This window comes from Pygocentrus nattereri, chromosome 2 (assembly GCF_015220715.1).
Source record: "Pygocentrus nattereri isolate fPygNat1 chromosome 2, fPygNat1.pri, whole genome shotgun sequence".
Lineage (NCBI taxonomy): Eukaryota > Metazoa > Chordata > Actinopteri > Characiformes > Serrasalmidae > Pygocentrus > Pygocentrus nattereri.
Window position 1 is genome coordinate 12,998,118 of NC_051212.1, and position 22,520 is coordinate 13,020,637.

General features: G+C 40.5%; 1 protein-coding gene across 1 annotated transcript; it reads left to right on the forward strand.

Annotated features, from left to right (window-relative positions):
* The first annotated feature begins 797 nt into the window (after nucleotides 1–797).
* Nucleotides 798–20,518, forward strand: abcf3 (ATP-binding cassette, sub-family F (GCN20), member 3). Its single transcript, XM_017713603.2, has 21 exons — nucleotides 798–974; nucleotides 4,276–4,420; nucleotides 6,597–6,673; nucleotides 8,044–8,099; nucleotides 8,505–8,602; nucleotides 9,440–9,562; nucleotides 10,184–10,450; nucleotides 11,718–11,798; nucleotides 12,017–12,076; nucleotides 12,301–12,357; nucleotides 14,632–14,654; nucleotides 14,748–14,803; nucleotides 15,505–15,705; nucleotides 16,590–16,666; nucleotides 16,745–16,789; nucleotides 16,873–17,005; nucleotides 17,572–17,660; nucleotides 18,126–18,217; nucleotides 18,321–18,453; nucleotides 19,364–19,451; nucleotides 19,844–20,518. The coding sequence occupies exons 1-21, from the start codon at nucleotides 839–841 to the stop codon at nucleotides 20,000–20,002; spliced, it is 2,196 nt and encodes a 731-aa protein (XP_017569092.1). The 5' UTR covers nucleotides 798–838; the 3' UTR covers nucleotides 20,003–20,518.
* Nucleotides 20,519–22,520: the final 2,002 nt, after the last annotated feature.

Sequence of the window (22,520 nt, forward strand, 5' to 3'; positions counted from 1 at the left end):
AACAAGACCCTGTATCATCATTGCCGGCGGTTCCTAACTCCCCCAGTCTGGGAGTATCCCTGATGTAGTGGGTGTGTGGCTCCTTCTACTGGCAAACTTGGTTCTCCTGCTGAGGGAGAAGGGCACTGCAGGAATGAATACTTCTGTGTAAAAGCGATGACAACTAACAGTATATCAGAACTAGTGTGTGTGTGTGTGTGTGTGTGGTGTTATGTAGCCATTATGCTAATTTTCACTTCATTAGGGAGTGTGGAGGAAAGAAAGAAGGTGCTTAAAAACCTTATGTAACATAGTGTGTATGAGTGACATAGTGTGTATGAGTTTTATTAGTAAGATGAATTATTTCACTTAACAGGAAACATACGAGTTTAGACTGCTGCTGCCATCTATTCAGGAATAATTGATTGTTACATATGAACTCTTTCTATCATATATTGTTAAATATGTGTGGTACGTCTATGTCTGTATATGGCTGAAATATATGGCCCCTATTTGAAAATGCCTAATCCCAGATTATTTGGCATATTCGTCATATATACGTCCATAAGCGACTAACATTAGTTGTACATAAGGGAAATCCATGTAAACAAATGTAAGTCGCATATTTGAAAAACATATTGCCATAGATCAGATTTTTGTTTGGGTTATCATTTTATTTTACCCCGATTAAAGGGTGTTTCTGGCCCGGTACTTTTGCCTTCCTCCTCAGAAATGCGTTATTTTTTTACTTTTGAGTCTTTATTTCACCACTTTTGGCTTGAGGATGTGTGTTGGCCACTCCTCGGAGAGCTAGCTTAGCTAGCACGGCTGCGCTGTCGGTAATACTACATTTCCCACAATGCGGCGCGGTGTGGGAGCGCAGCTGAGTGAGGCTCCACAGCGGCAGGGACCGGTTCGTATCATGGCGACATACGTGGACATCCTGAAGAGCGAGTTTCCCGAAATTGACACCGAAGTATTTGACTATATCACCGGTAAGCGTCGCTCCGCGGGCCGCTCTCAGCCGCGCCGCGAAAGTCTGCACGGCTCGGTAGAGCAGTTCGGTCTGTGGGCGCGGATTAGCCGGCTAAGCTAAGCTACATGGCCGTATTAACGTTAGTCAGCGGCGCCGGGGCGTTCAGGCGCTTCGAGAGAGACGCGGAGGTCTTTAAATCGGCGTTTCACCGAATCCACGCGGAGTGTGGCTTGTGTGCAGGTCAGGAGGTGCCTGGTTAGATGGTTACTGCGCTGGCAGACAGCTGGCTAGCTCCTTAGCGCGCTAACGGCCAGTAACTGCCGTCAGGCAGCCGGACGAGGTTAGTCAGGCAGGGTTTTTATGACTAGACTAAAGGGGAATTCCACCACTTTCCCCAAATTTCTGAATAATGCAGTACTTGACATGGAAACGAAGCCGCTCACAGTGGCTCGATGTAAAGTAATTAATAGTAGAGAAACGTTCAGACTCGGGTTTCATTACAGTGGCGGTGATGGGAACCAGAGGTTGTGAAGTCCACAGCACGAGATTAGCCCTATTAGTTTCTGTCAGAAACCACCAGTGAACCTACACATGTCAGTACATTTAACAGCCAGAGCTTTATCATAGAACAGCGTGTCAGACATCAAGTAGCGTATATCTAAATACTCTATGAAGTAACTCTGTGAGGGAGTTTTCAGAAGCACTGAACTCTTCAGACATCTGGTTCACATCAACACCAGTGTGAAGAGTTCTGCCAGTTTGGGCTCAGGAAGTTGGTCTAGAGCAAAGCCTTTTACATCAAACCACCCTGAATGACTCCGCTTACATCTCAAAGAAAGAAAGTCATAGGAGTTCCTCTTTAAGACAGTAGCGTCCGGCCATTTCATCAGATATTACGTTACCTCCCACAAGACGAGCGGTCAGATTCTGTAAAACTACACTTAAACTTTATTCTGTCCTCCTCAGTCAGCGTCTTATTCATTTTTGGGTTTAATTAAACAGGGCTAATTTACTGTTACCTGTGCTTCTCACTCTGGAGGTTTATCTGTTTTTTATAGGCCAAAAGGAGAACACCACCATCTAACAAACTCAAGCCCTTGTACTGATGAGCTGTATAGATGCTGGATGTGCTGAGAAGCTCCGCTGCAGTTCTGTATGGAGCTCAGTACTGGAGGAGTTTTTACTTGTATTCAAATATAGTGTTGTTTGCTTCTCATTGAGTCGGTATTGTACAACACCAATTCCAATGAAGTTGGGACGTTGCGTAAAACATATAAACAGAATACGATGATTTGCAAGTCCTTTTCAACCTACATTCAATTGAATACACTACAAAGACAAGATACTTAATGTTCAAACGGATAAACTTTATTGTTTTTTGCAAATATTCACTCATTTTGAATTTGATGCCTGCAACACGTTCCAAAGAAGTTGGGACAGGGGCAACAAAAGACTGGGAAAGTTGAGGAATGCTCAAAAACACCTGTTTGGAACATTCCACAGGTGAACAGGTTAATTGGAAACAGGTGAGTGTCATGATTGGGTATAAAGGGAGCATCCCTGAAAGGCTCAGTCGGGGTGAGGTTCACCACTCTGTGAACAACTGTGTGAGCAAATAGTCCAACAGTTTAAGAACAATGTTTCTCAATGGGCAATTGCAAGGAATTTAGGGATTTCATCATCTACAGTCCATAATATCATCAAAAGATTCAGAGAATCTGGAGAAATCTCTGCAAGTAAGCATATTATTGCTGAAATACCGGCTTATTTCAGCAAGACAACGCCAAGCCACATTCTGCACGTGTTACAACAGCGGGGCTTCGTAGTAAAAGAGTGTGGGTACTAGACTGGCCTGCCTGCAGTCCAGACCTGTCACCCATTGAAAATGTGTGGCGCGTTATGAAGCACAAAATACGAGGACGGAGACCCCGGACTGTTCAGCAACTGAAGTTGTACATCAAGCAAGAATGGGAAAGAATTCGACCTACAAAGCTTCAACAATTAGTGACCTCAGTTCCCAAACGCTTATTGAGTGTTGTTAAAAGGAAAGGTGATGTAACACAGTGGTAAACACGCCCCTGTCCCAACTTCTTTGGAACGTGTTGCAGGCACCAAATTCAAAATGAGTGAATATTTGCAAAAAACAATAAAGTTTATCCATTTGAACATTAAATATCTCGTCTTTGTAGTGTATTCAATTGAATATAGGTTGAAAAGGATTTACAAATCATCGTATTCTGTTTTTATTTATGTTTTACACAACGTCCCAACTTCATTGGAACTGGGGTTGTATGTTAACTTAAAGGAACAGTTTAGCCCCCAAAAAAGGAAATAAAAAAATGTAAAGTTTATTCTTATTAATCCATGTCTTAAAAAAAAAAAAGCATATCCAAAGTTGCTTTTTCAGTTTTGTACTAATGGTAAACTTGTTTTGATCTGATTAGACTCCTGTTTTATTACAGTTGTAGCCTCAGCGTGAAGCTAAAGAGGCAGATGTCAAGACACCAAGTATATCTTGGCTGATTGATTATGTTTAGGGTAATTCAATGTTTTCTGGTGACTCATTCTTTTCAGCTGGACCTCTAAGTCCGTCATTACATATTAAAATATTTTTTAGCTTTGAATGGCTGATGATGAAAACTGCGCTGAGTTCTTCTCCGCTGTGTTTGTGTGCCTGAAAGTTCACCGTGATTAATCCACCATGCACTGTGAGGAATTTATGTAATTTATGGATGATTAACAGAACTGAAATTAGTGTGGGCAGATGTGGAAATTGCAGTGAAATGTCACGATTGTTCTGCTCCTGATGGTCACAAATATCAGGTCACCAGTGGGCCACAGTGTGGCATTCAAGTTATTTAAAAGAGCTAATAAAGGAAGTCCGGAGTACAAGCAGTAGATCTAACAACATCCATGACCTTTTCCTCTTGATTTCTCCGCCCACCCTGATGGGATCGGTTTTCCTTTAATTGAATTTCTCGATTTAAATGAGTTTCTCAAGAAAAGGGCACCGGTGAGGAGCTTGTCTCTGGTCTTCACTGACTGAGAATTGAGGAACATGAATGGCTTCTTCTGGCAAAAGTCAGTTTATACAATTTAAAGGTCTTTCTAACTGACAGAAGAAACTCCAAGGTTCAATAACATCCTCACTTCTCAACGACCGTAGGGCCATCATTGCTTTGTGAGCACAAGACTGCCTGACTCTCGTTGTCTGTTGTGCTTGTAAGAACATAAGGACCAGAAGGTAGCCCTCATGTACTCTACAGGCAGTGCATCCTACTGGGCGCCTTGTGATTACTGTGTGTCTTGCTGTGCCGCAGGAGTGCTGGACAGTGGCGGTTCGGATTTTGAAGACGGAGAGGAAGTGTTCGATGCCGTCGGTGGGGTTCTCCAGGAGGTAGCCGCTGACAAAAATGAAGATGACGTCCGAAGTATCTGTCTCCAGTTGTTTAACACACTCAAGCTGTAAGTGGTGTTCACCTTTTAGGTTTGTTAAAACATAGTGACGCGCAGATGCATGTACAGCGAAGTGAAACGCCAAGACAAAACTAATACGTCTGCTAAATAGGACTTTAAATAGTTTTCAGAAATCACAGTGCAAATATATACTTTTCATATTAATACACTATGCTATGCTTGTATTAAAATCAAGTGTACAAATTTTCAAATTTCAGGAGAGATTCAGCGATAAAGCCCCTGGATACACAAATAACGGGTTGCTTTTTGTGTAACTCGCAAATTGTCCTCCGTAACGAGTGGTGTTTTACTTATGCAGGTAAAAATGCAGGGAGATGTCTTGGATCCTGTTGCATCCTGTAAAAAGAAATTTTGGTAGCTCCCTCTTGCATTCATGTATTTCCAAATTGTACTGGCTCCATATTGACCCATTCTTGTCCCCATTCATTTGGTCCATATGTTCTCTGAGCTTGATTGACTATATACCTAAAGAATTGCCTACAAATTGATCAAAGCGTATGACTAAAAAAGTGAGTTTATTATTACTTTATTGTATTAAATTCAGTGTTTTGGTCGGATGGAACTGCTGCTTATTTAGCAAAGATAGAACAGTGTTTCTCAGGCCTTGTCCGCACATACACAGGCATTTTTTAAAAACAGCTATTTCTGTTTTGGCCTTTTGTCCACATGCAAACTATATTTTAGATCACTGAAAACTGATCTTTTGCAAAGTTCCTTCCAGCTTGAAAATATTTAGAAACCCCCGTTCCAGTGTTGCCAAGTAGAAAACAGAGTTTTTGGCTTGTATCATCAAGAGTTTGCGCTCTTATCTCTTTTGTTTACGTGAGGATGATTTTATGCACTAAAGCCCACATGTCAAACAGAAGGCCTGTGGCCAGATCAGGCCCACCGCACAATCCTGTCTGGCCTGCAGAAGTATTTAAATTTTCTGTAAATATTAGCCTGTTTCACAGTGTGCTGCAGCATTAATGCTCTCTGACTCTCCTACCCCAACAACAATTTAGGGGACGTCAGTTACACCTCAATTCTGCACAATTCCACACCAGTCATATCACCAAAATGCTTTTCAGCTGCAGTTCAACCAACATGAACACTTAACGTCAGCTCAGCAGCTCAGAAACTGAGCCCAAGTCTTAATGAACTTGCAGCAAAGAAAAGATGCCAGGCGTCCAGTTCAAGTAAATAGGTCGGTTTAAAAGACTGAGCAACTGGGGACGTTTAAATTTGAAGTATTCATGGAATATTTTAAGGTCTACTACAGGTGTCTGTATTTTACTGTTAAATTTTTTGTGCATTTTGAGTAAACAGTGGCCAGTTTGAGTTACAGCACAGCATTAATTGAAAATCAGATAAAAACATTTTTTTGCACTACACCCATGCACTACAGAGATCACTGCTATTTCCAGCACTGCCACGACACAGGCCCTTCCGCCAGAGTCGCTGGTTTTGGACAAGACCTGGTTGCACCTTTACTTGGTGGGACAACATTGAAAAAGAAGTGGTTGTTGCAGAAGAACACTCATGTACGTGTGTACTGGGCCTCAGTCCAGGCCCAGATGTACTGCTGCCCAATTAAGAGTTTCCTCTGTTCCCAACATAACTGATGCAAATAATGAACTAATTAACAAGCTCTTCCTGAGTTGATGTGGAAGTGTCGTGCTGCACTCGCTCCAGGTTCATCCAGCTGGACTTTAACCTGGCAATTTGTGAACCTCAGATGTGTGAGCCACTAGAAAGCAAGAGGACCATCTGTGGTCTCTTCTTTCTGAAAAACACCTAAATGGAAGAAGTGCTGCCCAGGCAACATAATGTCACTTAAAGCTAACAGTTGTAAAAACAAACTAGTTGATTAGCTATTTCCCTTCCAAAACCACATCACATCGGCGCTGCCCATACTCGTCTGACATCTCTAAAAAGTCTGAAATGCATTTTAAAGGGCCAGTATCTTACATTGTTCTTGGATTTTTCAGTATATGATTTTTTCCCCTAGTCGGTCCACTTACAACAAAGGAATGACTACACAAAGTTCCTCACGCCAGGCTGGCAGTCGAATTCCGCGGCATGAGTTAACAGTTACAGTTGTTCCTTAGTCGGCCAGAACAACACTTGATCCTTGGTATAGTATCTCTTTGTGGCCTGGCGTCATCCCTTGTATCTCTTGCAGGACTAACTGCCACTCAAACCAAAGGCAGGTGCTGCTCGATGCTCCCGTGCAGCTGTCTCAGATCTCTGCGGAATCTGGTAAGCTCATTGTCTATTCATCCGTTTTAGCAGGTTTTTGTAAATGAGTGAGTACCACAGTGTAGTGGCCACATAAAGTGTACTGAACACTGAAGACAGTCAGCAAAACGTAACCTCAGTGCTTAGCAGTGTGATTTATGCATTTTTTGCTTGGTCGTTCTGTGTCAGATCATTTTGGCTCAGTTATATTCCTTAAAGCTCTTGGAGCTGCTCCAGAATTCCCATTTAGTAACGTATGGTTCCAGGGCTGATCCCTGAAATTTGATTTTCTGAGAGTCACATTGTGAACTTTGAAATTAGCTATTAAATCTCAGATAGGATGAAACAGATCTGTTAATGCAATTGTAGGTTAGTGTGCTCCAGAGCAGGGTTTATCCCATTGTCTTGAATTATTCATGCCAAAAGCAGGTTTGTAGAGCTTCTGATGAAGCGTGTGAAGGGGAATTCCACCAGGTACCACCGCCCCCCCACCATGTCCCCCCCCCCCAAAGTATTTTGGTTAATCCAAAATACTTTGCTCTTTGGAAACTACTAGTCAGGGTATTGCCCTGCATAGACCTCTCTGCCATGAATGGGTTTAAAAAATGTTTTAAGACAAAGCCGTAATGAAACAGCGACTGCGTTTACATGCACTTAATAATCCAATAACTGCAGAAAATCTGATTTTGTCAGTAATCAACACGTTTATATACACTTAAGTAATCAGGTAATGTGAAAACTACCGGTCTGCATGAGTCAGGCAGTAATTGGATTTCTGCTTTGCAGCCGGCCAGTAAACTCACAGAAGAAGACATGACGTAAAAAACGAGCTTCAAAAAAAAAAACAAAAAAAAACGTTGTGCCGCTTTACCTGAAAATATGAACTTGCCTCTAGAAGATTCCAGAAGAATATTTAAATCCTTCATTTCGTCACGCATGTATTCGGTTTCAGCGCCACTCCAAACGTGTTTTGCTGCCAGAGAAACCAAAGAAATCGGAGTAAGAGTTTACATGCACTGAGAAATATGATTACTCAGCTAAAATCCAGCTCTCTCTATCAGATTTCTTAATCAGATTTCTAGACCGATCTAAGAAATTGGAGGGTGCTGTTTACATGACCATTTGAAAAACTGCAGAAACCTGATTATTGAGTGCATGTAAACACTCTGTGTTTCAGACATCAGCGTGAAAGCAGGGGGTTATTTTGAGCCTTCATGGATTAACATACTATTATAAATCAGCTACTAGAACAAGGCTTTTGGAGGCTTGAATATAAAGCAGTTTTGCTCAGTGTACAAAAATGAAAGATTACCTGGGCTGCTTACAAAGTTAAAACAAAATGCTTTATATCTCTCGACTCTTCATCTTTCTCATCTGCTCTGTTTTATCAGGATCGGCTACAAACGAGGTGCAGGGCATTTGGATGGTGAAGAGAAGCCAGAGTACGGTAAGATACACAGTGTCTGCTTCTGTTATTTGGAAAAACATCTCTTCATTTCTGTTTGCCCTAACCTAAAGGTTTAGATTGGTTTAGTATGCCAGAGTAAGTCATCTCCTTTCTCTGAAATGCCTGATTCAAAGCAGCAGAGCTTTATCAGATTAACTGCAGTGGGGGGAGCGCTGCAGTGTGAAGTGTACCATCCTCTGGGACTATGCTGTAAAATGATGTATAGTTATCAGGTTAACATATGGGTTAAAGTTAAGGTGCTAACAAAGCTGCCACCTTAAATCCAAACACTTGGCTCATTTACCAGTGAATTCTGCTTCATAATGTGGCCTCCCGGATTCAAAAGATGCTTTTTCTTGCTCATCTTGCTGTTGTTTCCTCCCACTGAAAAAAACATGAGCTCAGACTGTGGATGCCAAGAAGCTGGAGAAGGCGGAGGCCAAACTGAGGGCAAAGCACGAGCGGAGAAATGAAAAAGACTCCCAGAAACCGTCAAACCCACTGTAAGTGCCACAGATTTGTTGTACACTGTAGATAAGATTTTCGTAAGTTGGATTGATGTTGATGTGCTGAATGAATGTAAATCTCAGTGATTCTCTTTTGTTGTGATTCTTTAGGCAACAGTGCAACCTCAGATTTCACAGTAGCTTTAGTTCAGTTTGGAAGGATTAAGTTATTTTTTTAAATAAACTGAACTCATAAATGTTACTGAAGGGACTATTTACACATTAATGTGTAAGTGGAGACTATAGCGAATAATACAGTACACAAAGGCTTTTGTTGTATTTGTTAAATGGTTAAAAATATCCTGAGGAGTTTTCTGGGCATATTTTGATTATCATGTCCGATGTTAAGTTATGGGATGCGTGATGATTTTTGGAGTCGTACTGTCATTGAACAGATGTTTAGATTTGAGCAATATATTAAATTCGGTATTGGATGATGTTTTTGTTGTACATCAGAAGAACTGAGCGTTTAGGCGACACTGAGCTAATATGGTAAACATTAGAATTTTTTAAAGTGATACACGATGATCTCCGAGTCTTATCAGCATTGGGAGGTATTTGATCAAAAATAAAATATATTTGATATTATTTGATAAATAAAATTAAAAAAAAATTCTATAAATATTTATGGTTTGGTGTCAGCTACATCAACATTGACCCACAGCAGTTGTTGTGTGTGGTTTTTATTTATTTGTTTATTTTAATTTGCCTGTGTTTGTAATGCAGCAATATCGTTGTTCTGTATTTATAATGCAGGTCGATTTAGTCCACGTTTCTTCATTTTATAAAAATGTGTTGGCATGCATTTTAAATGCTCTTTAAATTTGCCTCAAGGGTCTTGGAGGAGGCTTCTGCCAGCCAGGCTAGCAGTAAGAAAGAGAGCCGTGTTGACATGTCTGGGAAGAATCGCAGTTACGACATCCGCATAGAAAATTTTGATGTGTCTTTTGGAGAGAGGTGAGTGTGATTTCTATATATTTGTTAGATATTTTATACATGCTGACCATATGACAGTCTGTGCTATTGTTTCTGTAGATACGTATACACTACCAGTGCTTCTAAGACAAGTATAAAATGATGCCTGTGCATTAATTTATATCTAAAACAAATGTAAATGAATCATTTTAAACACTTAGTTTTCTTTTGGAGCCACAATCATTTCATCATTCTAATTACAAAGTTTCTGGTTAAACTTGAATTAGTATGAATGTCTGTCATTAATGTGTTTCAGCCAGTCAGTTGTGTTGTAGGGTCTAAATATTATTATTATTATTATTATTATTATTATTATATATTACTATTGTCCAAACCTTTGCCTCATCATGTATAAATAATTAAATCATTGTTAATAAATAACAATTATTCATTTATGTAATTTTAAATATATTCAAGGTTGTTTTAGTGGCCTTTTTTGGGTCTGACGTGATTTTTCTTTTTGACTATTAAAACTTATGATTGTTGCAATAAATGTTAGTTTTATTGTCATTATTTGTATTATTATTAAGATTATTAATAATTCTGTTTGTGTACTTTATGCTGACCCACTCTGCATGTACTGAGAGCTGTTCTCTGCTGCAGGTCTCTGCTGCAGGGAGCTGAGCTGTGTTTAGCGAGCGGCCGAAGGTACGGTCTGGTGGGCAGGAATGGCCTGGGGAAGACCACGCTGCTGAAGATGCTGGCGAGCCGCAGCCTGCGCGTGCCTGCCCACATCTCTATTCTGCACGTGGAGCAAGAGGTGGCAGGAGACGACACTCCGGCACTCCAGAGCGTCCTAGAGAGCGACACGGTCAGAGAGGAGCTGCTTTCAGAGGAGCGCAAGCTTAACGCCCACATCTCCAACGGAACGTGAGTATATAACCCTAACTTATGACCGAGCGTTTTCAAGATGAGAGCACCTTCGACCCTTTAAATGTTAGGAGTGTAGCAAAGTAGATGACACCAGATTAAACACATGGGTTTTTTTCTTTTACTTGTATGGTATATTGTTTATTGTTTGGCGTAATACATGCAGTCATTTTGACAGATTGAGAGCACCACAGGAAGTGGTGTTGTACCTAAAAATGGTGGAGTGTCCAGATTGTGTGGTTTTCTGCCAAATTGAGCTGCTTTTGGTGGGTAGGCAGAAATTAGTTTTATATACATGGAGTTGTATAAACAGCATCTCACAAAAGTGAGTACACCCCTCACATTTCTGCAGATATTTAATATCTTTTCATGGGACAACACTGTAGAAATAAAACTTGGATATAAATTAAAGTAGTCAGTGTACAGCTTGCATAGCAGAATAGTTTTATTATCCTCTGAAAATAACACACAGCCCTTAATGTCTAAATAGTTGGCAACACACCCAAAGATTGGTACTGACATTAAAATTGCACTATTCACTGACTTTCCACTGATAAGCTTTGCCCTAAATGCTCATCAGTAGGTCTCAGAGCATTGTCATGTTTTCTGGAGGTGCCCTCCAGTGAAGCATCTCTGGGGAAACGACAGCTTCTTTGCTCGCTTCTCTTTTAGAAGTAGATCTGTTTTTATATCCAGCTTTGTTTCTGCTCGGTGATATTTCTGTACTTAAGTTGAAACCCAGTCAAAAGAAAATAGTAATGTCTTCTCTGACAGCAGTGAAGAAAGCAATTTTGAAATGTCATGCAGAATTGGGTGTGGATCTACATTTTCACTCTATTTCATGGAACTGCTACTGGAGCTGCCACTGACTGAATCGAGCAAAGGCTGGTTCTGTGATCACTTATTCTGTGGCCGTTGACTTATCAATAAAGTTCGGGATAGGACCTTGTTTAGTTGAATCTATTTGAATTAATTGCGAGTCATTGTGTTTGTCTGGATCTTTTAAAAGACACAAAACAAGAATTGTGTCTTTTAAAAAGATAGAATATCAAGAATTGTGCTTAAAATGACCAGGAACGTGAACTGACAATGCAATAAGATAAATTTTGATTTTAAGTTGACTATAAATTGTTTACCAGTCCAGAGGCTTGTTGAATGTAGAGGTAATCACTAGTTGCAGCTCCCTTAACAGACAGTTTCTCTTGCTCTGTAACTCTGTCAGGTTTTCTGATTAAAATTTTGTCTGATGTAATCTTTCTCCGTTTAGGGCAGAGGGGTCTGAAAGCGTGCGTCTGTCAGAAATCTATGCTAGACTGGAAGAAATTGAAGCAGACAAGGCACCAGCCAGGTAAAGCAAATTTGATTTTACTATTGAGTTTACAGCTCAATTTACTTATCAACCATCTCTGTGTACCTTCATTGATTTATCTATTTAACAACTGTGATGTTCAGTCATTTGGCAGAGAAATAGTCTGTCACATTAGTAACACACGGCATCCAAATATGGTGCTCATGTGATTTCATTTTGTGCCACTTATGAAACTTTGTCTTTCTTTGCCTCCTCAGAGCTTCAGTTATCCTTGCAGGTTTAGGTTTTTCACCCAAGATGCAACAGCAACCAACCAAGTGAGAAAAAAAATTGTAATGCATGTACATGTTTATAAACTCACTTTTTCATTTGTTTGCTGACTTATTGCTCTACTGTTTTATAAATGTAAGATTTTGGTGATGTCTGTGGGGCTGGCTGTCATTTTTTCAATGTTTTAAAGGGCAGCACAGTCAACTAACCTGATCATTTTACCACTTTTAAGTGCAGTATATTTATTTTCTTGTCATTTGTTCCTCCACAGAGAGTTTTCTGGTGGCTGGAGAATGAGATTAGCATTAGCACGAGCTCTCTTTGCCAAGTGAGTACATTTGTACTTCTTTTCAGTTATTGCTTTGTCTTTATCTTCCAATGAAGTTGGGATGTTGTGTAAAACATAAAAACAGAATACGATGATTTGTAAATCCTTTTCAATCTGTATTCAACTGAATACACTACAAAGACAAGATATTTAATGTTCAAGCAGATAAACTTTGTTTTTTTGCAAATATTCACTCATTTTGAATTTGATGCCTGCAACACGTTCCAAAGAAGTTGGGACAGGGGCGTGTTTACCACTGTGTTACATCCCCTTTCCTTTTAACACTCAATCAGCGTTTGGGAACTGAGGACACTAATTGTTGAAGCTTTGTAGGTGGAATTCTTTCCCATTCTTGCCTGATGTACAACTTCAGTTGCTCAACAGTCCGGGGTCTCCGTTGTCGTATTTTCGCACTTCATAATGTGCCACACATTTTCAATGGGAGACAGGTCTGGACTGCAGGCAGGCCAGTCTAGTACCCGCACTCTTTTACTACGAAGCCACGCTGTTGTAACACGTGCAGAATGTGGCTTGGCATTGTCTTGCTGAAATAAGCAGGACGTCCCTGAAAAAGACGTTGCTTGGATGGTGGCATATGTTGCTCCAAAACCTGTATGTACCTTTCAGCATTAATGGTGCCTTCACAGATGTGCAAGTTACCCCTGCCATGGGCACTAACACACCCCCCCACCATCAGAGATGCTGGCTTTTGAACTTTGCTCTGATAACAATCCGGACAGTCCTTTTCCTCTTTGGCCTGGAGGACACGACGTCCATGATTTCCAAAAACAATTTGAAATGTGGACTCGACAGACCGCAGGACACTTTTCCACTTTGCGTCAGTCCATCTCAGATGAGCTCGGGCCCAGAGAAGCCGGCGGCGTTTCTGGGTGTTGTTGATATATGGCTTCGCTTTGCATGGCAGAGTTTTAACTTGCACTTGTAGATGGAGCGACGAACTGACAGTTCACTGACAGTGGTTTTCTGAAGTGTTCCTGAGCCCATGTGGGAATATCAGTTACAGAATGATGTCGGTTTTTAATGCAGTGCTGCCTGAGGGATCGAAGGTCACGGACATTCAGTGTTGGTTTTCTGCCTTGCCGCTTACTTACAGAGATTTCTCCAGATTCTCTGAATCTTTTGATGATATTATGGCCTGTAGATGATGAAATCCCTAAATTCCTTGCAGTTGCACGTTGAGAGACGTTGTTCTTAAACTGTTGGACTATTTGCTCACACAGTTGTTCACAGAGTGGTGAACCTCGCCCCATCCTTGCTTGTGAACGACTGAGCCTTTCAGGGATGCTCCCTTTATACCCAATCATGACACTCACCTGTTTCCAATTAACCTGTTCACCTGTGGAATGTTCCAAACAGGTGTTTTTGAGCATTCCTCAATTTTCCCAGTCTTTTGTTGCCCCTGTCCCAACTTCTTTGGAACATGTTGCAGGCATCAAATTCAAAATGAGTGAATATTTGCAAAAAACAAAGCTTATCCATTTGAACATTAACTATCTTGTCTTTGTAGTGTATTCAATTGAATATAGGTTGAAAAGGATTTGCAAATCATCGTATTCTGTTTTTATTTATGTTTTACACAACGTCCCAACTTCATTGGACTTGGGGTTTTACTTCGTGCAGTGCTTTTTACAAAAGAAATCATAACTTAGAGCGTTTTGTAATTATGTTAGAACTTGTTGGATATAATCATGGAAAAAATCACAGAAAACTAAACTTTCTTCATGTTTTTTTAAGAGTTGGCTGCGTTACGTGAACAATGTCTCAGTTTCAGTGTTCCGTTCAATCTTTGGTCCACATTATCTGTATTTGTAAATGAAGCTATAAAACAACCTCTTGCAGCATAGTAATAAAAACAGCTTGTTTAAGTCTAAGGCATAAAAAGAGGTGGAAAAATGGTCATATGAATATGAAAACGATGTCTTTAATGTCTTGAGTTATAGTGTGATTTGGGCCTTTTTAATACAAAGTTCTTCCTTTTAATGCAAAGTTAATATTATTGTTTTTTATTTATTTGTTTATATTTTTGTATGTCACTAAGCTGCTGTTGCACCATCGTGTTCTGTTGCTGAACTTTACTTGATTGTATTGTACAGAGTCCCATAATGTGTTTTTGGCTTTTGTTCGTAGCACAGGTAGAACACAAACTGACCAACTGAGACAGTTTAGAGTAAACTCTTCTCATAAAAGCTCTTGGCTAGTATTAAGATCATTTCTGTGACCAAACTCAGTTTTGTTTCTGGTATTACATTACAGGCCTGACCTTTTGTTACTCGATGGTGAGTAAATACTCATTTCTGTGGAGGTGAATGTTTTTGTTGCTGAGGAAATCCTTTGACAGCGCTGACAGCACTGTTTGGTCTACTTTTCAGAGCCCACAAACATGTTGGATGTCCGGGCCATTCTGTGGCTGGAGAATTATTTACAGGTATGTATCTTCTAACTAAGATTGGTGAATTCATTAACGCTCTGGTTCTAGTTCAGCTCTTATTTAATCCAATAATAATCATTAGCTTGTTTTAGTAGTAAAGTAGTAAATACCAGTTATTTTGAGTAAAATAGCCCCTTTCTCTGTGTAACAGAAATCAGTGCTTGACTACAAGGGAATTCCACTGATTTAGTTCAAATTTCTACATAATTCATTCGAGATTCGAGAAGCAAAATCAGTCATAGTGGATTGATGCAAGGAGCATTGCGTAAAAACTTACTGACTCAGATTGTAAACCTGTTTTATGTTGTATATAATGTTTTATGCCAAAGCTTTATTTCAAAACTATCATGAAACAATGTCTCAGGCATCTGGCAACAATTGGCTTTCTGTGAAGGAACTTTTAGAGGTGTTAACTCTTCAGAAATCTGCTTCCTATCACTGCCGCTGCAAACAGTTCTGACTCTAGTTTCTGTATAATAGAGGATTTCACGCCAAACCACTGGGTAGCTTAAACATCGTGTCCATTTCAATGTGCTACAGTGTTAAAATACTGGTGGACTTCCAAGTGCTACTCGGTGAAGTACTCTGCCTGGCACTGCGCACCACTCTTTAAAGTAGCCAGGCTGTACTTGCTGTTAAAGTTTCATTTCTGTGCCTTAACCTGGTGAGTGTTTGTGTGTTTGTACTTATCAACTCAGACATGGCAGTCAACCATCCTTGTGGTGTCTCACGACCGGAACTTCTTGAATGCTATTGCAACCGACATCATCCATCTGCACTCACAGCGTCTAGACAGTTACCGTGGTGATTATGAGAACTTTATCAAAACAAAAGAGGATAGACTGAAGAACCAGCAAAGGGAGTATGAGGCTCAGTTACAGTACAGAGAACATATACAGGTATAAGCACCTACACATGCACAGGTACATAGATTTACATGTACACACAAGTAGAATCAGAGGAATACATTAAAGGGCCCAATTCATGAGAAAATTTTCTGAACTAATGTTACAGTTTGAAAGTGTACAGTTCACGCTCCAGTCTGTACAGTGTATATATGGAGCCTAAGCTAACAGCCTGGTTTCAATCATGTATGTGATGTGACCAAAACCAGTACATTTGCACATCTCCCTGTTCAGCATACAGCAGCTTATTCCCACCAGATCATATTGTAAGGCGTCGTTTTATCCCAGGCTGCTTTTTGAATAAAACACAAGACAGCCAATCATAAAAGAGGTCATTTGAATACATCACATAGGCACAGCAACCAAAAGAGATGTAATATAACATATATAAGAGATGGTCATGTACATTTTTTTTTGTACCAAAAGTTCAAATCTTTTTAGTACGTAAAAATGTCATAAGTTGTGGGCTGGAAATTAAGGAACCAGCCTTATGACCGGGAGGTTGAGCAAGGAACCTCACCCCCAATTGCTTCCCGGGCGCCATGGATAGGGCTGCCCACCTCTCCCGGCAAGTGTGCTCTCTGCCCCCTGGTGTGTTTGCATTCACTAATGGGTGCTTCACTGCATGGATGGGTTAAAATGTGGAGGTGACATTTCCCTGTTGTGGGACTAATAAGGGCAGCTTAACTAATGTGACTTCAGAGGAAAAAATACCTGTATGTAGAAAGAAGATATATATTCTATAGATAAATAGTGAATATGGGCCCTTTATTAATTACTTCTGTGAGCAAACATGCAAGGTGGCAGTTTAAATCATACCAGTCAATGCCATGGTTTTGTAGAAATCAAAAGCTAAATGTTTGTGTTTGTTTGAACAGGTGTTCATCGACAGGTTCAGGTACAATGCCAACAGAGCTGCACAGGTGCAGAGCAAACTAAAGCTTTTGGAGAAGCTGTAAGTCAGTGTCTAACTACATCTGTTTTAGCACTGTTCATCACCATGTTCTTATTGGGTTTATCTTGTATGTTGCAGCCCTGAACTTAAGCCTATAGAAAAGGAAACTGAAGTAGTTTTACGGTGAGTTGGTATCGTCTGATTAGGAGCTTTTTTCTACTCCGTCAAACAGTAAACACTGATCATTATCCTGGTTTGTTTGACAGTTTTCCAGATAACTTTGAGAAGCTCTCCCCTCCAATCCTGCAGTTAGATGAAGTGGACTTCTCCTACAGCCCTGAACACCGTCTGTTCACAGGCCTCTGTGTTTCTGCTGACCTGGACTCTCGAATCTGCATTGTGAGTGGTTACACTGAGACTTTTAGCTGTTTTTTTTTTTTTTCCTCTCTTTTCCACCTGGAGGAAAGTGCTGTTTCCACGGCGACTTATTAAAGAGTACCTTTGAGGCTTAAGTTTTGCCAAATAGAGTTTAGAATATATATAAATGTTACACAAACCAAGAAACCTTTTTCTGTGATATGACTTGTATGCTTTTATTTCTTTTCTCTTTTGTTTCTTTTATTTATTGTTTTTATGGTCCTTACTATATATGGGGCAGTTGTGGGCTGGAGGTTAGGGAACCAGCCTTGTGACCGGAAGGTCGCCGGTTCGATCCTCTGAGCCGATAGTCTGTGACTGAGGTGCCCTTGAGCAAGGCACCTAACCCCCAACTGCTCCCCGGGCGCTGCGGATAGGGCTGCCCACCACTCCGGGCAAGTGCGCTCACTGACCCCTAGTGTGTGTCTTCACTAGTGTGTATGTGGTGTTTTACTGCACGGATGGTTAGACTGCGGAGGTGAAATTTCCCCATTGTGGGACTAATATGGTTCTCTTAATCTTAATTTCCTCTTATTATATCCTCACAGGTAGGTGAAAATGGGGCTGGTAAGTCCACATTACTGAAGCTGCTGATGGGTGAGCTCACACCCCTAAGTGGAACCAGACATGCCCACAGGTGAGGATTTACCCACAGTGCTGATTCTGATGTTTAAGAATCTGTGAGAATAAGAAAGAAGATGTAAAGACCACACACTGTTTTACATGCTCCTCGCTTTTTTGTTTCTTGAAATAAATATTTAAACATTTTCAGTTTTGGGAGCACTCAAAATGAATATTGGCCTTGTAACTTTCTTCTATCAAGCGTTTTTTTTTGTGTGTCCGGGACCTGTATATGATTTAAGTAGAATGTGAGTATTGTGCTGTTTAATAGGGAGTTAGACAAAGTAAAATACCATGCTAACTAAAAAAAGCCATTTTACCCCATTTATAATTTATAATCTGGGTCAGCCGTGCATATGTGAGCAAAGCCTCTGAAAGTTTGATCTCTCCTTCTGTAGCAGTGAACCGCAGCAAATTGTTTCCTTTGTTTTTAAAACCAGACAGTAAGATTTGTTCTGAACTTTGCTCTTTTCCCCAACAGAAACCTTAAGATTGGCTACTTTAGCCAGCATCATGTAGATCAGCTGGACCTCAACGTCTGTTCAGTGGAGCTTCTTCTCAGCAAGTTCCCTGGTACAGTATGGGCATAAAATTGCTTCAATTTCTAGCTCTCAAATCACAGCAGTAGAATATCCAGGTTTTAACTCCTTTCACACGGCTAACTTGTGGCATCCAGGTCGGACAGAGGAAGAATACAGGCGTCAGCTTGGTAGATACGGTATTAGTGGAGAGTTGGCAACTCGACCAGTGGCCAGCCTTTCGGGAGGACAGAAGAGCCGTGTGGCTTTCGCCCAGATGACCATGCCTTGGTAATTTGACGCTGCCTTTCAGATGTGACAATTCAAGAACTCAAGAATAAGTATTGTTTTATATTAACCCTTTCAGCTCTGACTTCTAGAACTCCGTATGGTTCTAGAATAGAAGTGTTAATGAGTTGGGAATCATTAAGCGTCTCAGGAGTCACTTAAATTTTAATTTTAGGTACCAAGATAGATTTATAAATGATTCTTGAGGCATCTCAAATTTTGATTTTGATGCGTAAAACTTTTTTTCTTATTTTCCTGTATGTCATTAAGAAAAAAAAGACTCCTGCCATAGAGTACTGCGTGGAAACACGGCAAAGCCGACATTCATGCATATAGTGAGGCATGGTTTATACCAGTGATCTCATAAGCTTTCAGAAATGTTTTGGTCATATGGTGGTACACACATGAATGTGTGTTTAGCGTAGAAACTTTCCATAAACTTTATAAGAAGCTTTTTTTTGATCCGAATAACACCAATACACTATTGCTAATAATGTGTTTTTATATATATATATATAATTTTTTTTTTTTTTTTTTGGGGGGTGGGGGGGTGTATGTGTGTCTTTTTTTTTTTTTTTTTTCTTTTCTTTCTTTTTTTTTTTAAACCCCTTCTCCAAGCCACACTTTACAGTATCACTGGAAGCACGGATCCTATATAAAGTTTGATTGATGTTTTGTGAATCAATTCAGAATCTTTCAGCAGAGATTTGCGATGCATCTAAGGATTGATTATTTTCCCCCACTCCTGATTTGTTAACTGTTGTTGGGTATTACTTTATGCCATTATTACACCTCAAACAGAGCTATAACGTGCCCTTGGTACCATATTATTATGCCATAAGTGATGCTCCTCAATGCTGTGACTGTGTTTATATCCCATTATAATCTTTAACATTGTCTGCTTAATTTTCAGTCCTAACTTCTACATTCTTGACGAGCCGACCAATCACCTGGACATGGAAACAATTGAAGCTCTTGCAAAGTCCTTGAATAATTTCAAAGTAAGGCCAAATTTGTATTAACCTTCCTGTACTGAAATCACTTTGGTTCTCCCATCGCCAAGCCCGTCCACTGCACCACCGTCACAGGTAGCTTAACTGTAAAGGCGCAGAAACAGAACACAATAGAAGACAGGCTAAAGAAAAGTCTGCACTGGAGCAAGGCTTTTGTGCTTGTTCTTTTTGTAATCTTATGGGTCAGTGAACATTTTTATAGTCTTTCAGTAGTGGCCTTTCAAGGGTCACGACTTTTCTTTTTTGTGCTGACCCTAAAAAGTAAAACTGAGTAAGTATTTATGTGTGATTTAATTTTATAACAAACTAAAAATACTTTTGACCATGCTTTAGAGAATATAATGCAGTAGTTGTTTATGATGGTCTGTTGTTCTCTTGAGGGCGGAGTTGTGCTGGTCTCCCACGACGAGAGACTAATCCGACTCGTGTGTAAGGAGCTTTGGGTGTGCGAGGCCGGCCGAGTGCATCGCATCGACGGCGGCTTTGACGAGTACAAGGACATCCTGCAGGAGCAGTTCCGGAGGGAAGGCTACCTGTGAACATTCAGACCGACAAAGCACCTTATGTCATCTGCACACCACTTAAACTGACTCTACATCGCCACCACCCCAACCTGCTAACTGACTCCATGCATACAACCTGAACTCCAGTGACAAGCAGCTTGGCTGGCTCCACTGAAGGAAGCCGAATGGGTGCCATCTCTGCTGTCCCTTTCTCCCACCTATGCTGCTGTTTGCTCTCCTCTTCTTTTACCAGCTCAGTCCACCTGCCTCTGCTGCTGCACCAAAATCATGTTGTCGTCGCCCAGTGCAGTTCGTGCCACATCTGTAATGGGTTCTGTGACATGTAGGCAGGCTGGGCGGCCCACGCTGGACTTTTCTGCACAGGTTCTTTTGTTTAATTCTGCACACAAACAGGAACGGAGCCTGCTGTGGTTAATGCAAATTGAAGAGGATGTAAACATTAACATTGTGTTTCAATGCAAATGATGTACTTATCGGCGGCAGTTTTAGAACATGCTAATAAAAACATAGCAGTCAGTCAATCAGTTTTAACCTGCTTTTTGTCTTCTGTAATTGTTTCTGTGGGTATATAATGCTCTCTTGGTAGGGCTTTCAGGTGTAGCCCATTGGCAGTAACAGTGGAGCCCAATAATGGTGCTTGAATACAACTTGAAATTTATAATACAAACACGTTACCGCCAGGAAAGGAAAAGCAGGGACATCCAATTTTAAATTAAGACGTTTCCAACAGGGAGAAAGATCCACATTTAGAGTAGGTAAATTGATCCCCTCTAGCGACTACCTGATGCCTCTTCCTCTTAAAATCATTAAATCCCTGTTTTGTTTCATTAGATGGCACATTGAGTCCAGATATTCCACGCGTACTCTGACAAACCCTGCCTGCTGTGCTTGGATTGGCTAATAGTTAATCTTAGCAAAAGACAAGAGGACACTGCTAGTCACTCAGTACAGTGAAATGCAATGGAGAACTGCGACAACTAAAGCTAGGCCTTCAAAAGACTGCGTGGCCTCCTTCATCTTCAGTCCTAACTTCTACATTCTTGAGCTGACCAGTCACCTGGGCATGGAAACAACTAAAGCTTCAAAAAAGTCTAAATCACCTCTACAGTAATGCTAATGTCTGTTTTCACCATTATGGGATTTAATTAGTATGTTAGCACTAAGATAATAGTGCTTGGCTGTTCTAGATTAAACACGGGCATTATGTATGTAATGTATGTAAAACGCACTCAGTTTTATTTGAGGCTTATAACAGACATATTAACTTTTTTTTATACCTCATAGCAGTTTTACTGAACGGCCACTGTTTCCTATGTAACTGAAAGGCTACCACTCATATTCACAGTCAGCGAAGCATCCAGGACATCCAGAAGGCCTAACGTGGTGTTTTCTCCTAACAAAATTAGTCCCAGCCACTCTAAATCAAAAACTTGGTTAGTTGATTTCACTGTCAGTCCCTCCACCTGTTAGCGGTTAGTTAGGCCTTCAGTTCAGCTCCTGAAGTCCTAACCAGTGGGAGAGCTTGCTTGGCCGTGTCTGCCTAGACAATGAAGAGGGAAGAGATCCTACCTGATAGTTCTCTGTTGGCCGTTTAATCCTTTTGTTTCTATCCAAAACTTCACAATAAAATGAGGTTCGCTGCAAAACCTGCAGTGCATGCGTCAAATGGATTATATTCAACAATGAACTAAAATGACTGTTAAACGAATTAGCTGAATAATTGTTATTTATGATTATAGTCTTAATGTAATATGTAATAAATAATTCAGGGGGGCTTTATTGCAGAACCTATGGAGGCTGGCAAGACCCTATGCGCAGTCCAGTTAACAAAAGGGGATTCAAATTCAGAAACGCTGCCAAGCCAGTCACATAACAGACTCTCTGTGGGGGGGGATGTTAGTGATGGAAAGTCACTGACATGTTCATACAGTGGTATCAGAGAATTATAATAAAAGGCAATTTAAAGCAGATTATGGACCACTTTAAAACCAATCTGTTAGTTTTTTCATCATATACGTTGTTGGGAATGATGAAAATATTAGCGCTATAATGTGATTAATAGCACCTTTATTAGAGAAAATAGGGTTTTTCTTTATCTGTCTGATTTTTTTTTGCTCAACAGCTCATGTATATAGTGTTCTGTAGTGAAACTCGGCTATAACTGTATTCAATAATTTAATTTTATAAAAAAATGAAACATACTTAAACAAGTTTAGTCCTCTGTGAGTTTGGGAGGCGGGACAGAGCGGGTCAGAAGGCAGCATTCAGCAGCAAACGTTCAGTTTCATAACAAGGTAAACATTTTGGTTCCGATATTTCCTCAAAAAAAATCATGGAGCCCTGCTGGTCACTGTGTAAATAAAAATAATGCGTGCCCATGCCTTATTAACGCGTGGGAACGAGATCCTAATGCGTGGCCACGACTTAGTAAAGCATGGGAACGAGATGATTAAGTCGTGGGAACGACATCGCGGTTCACTGAGTCGTGGCCACGCGTTAGGATCTCGTTCCCACGCCTTACTAAGTCGTGGCC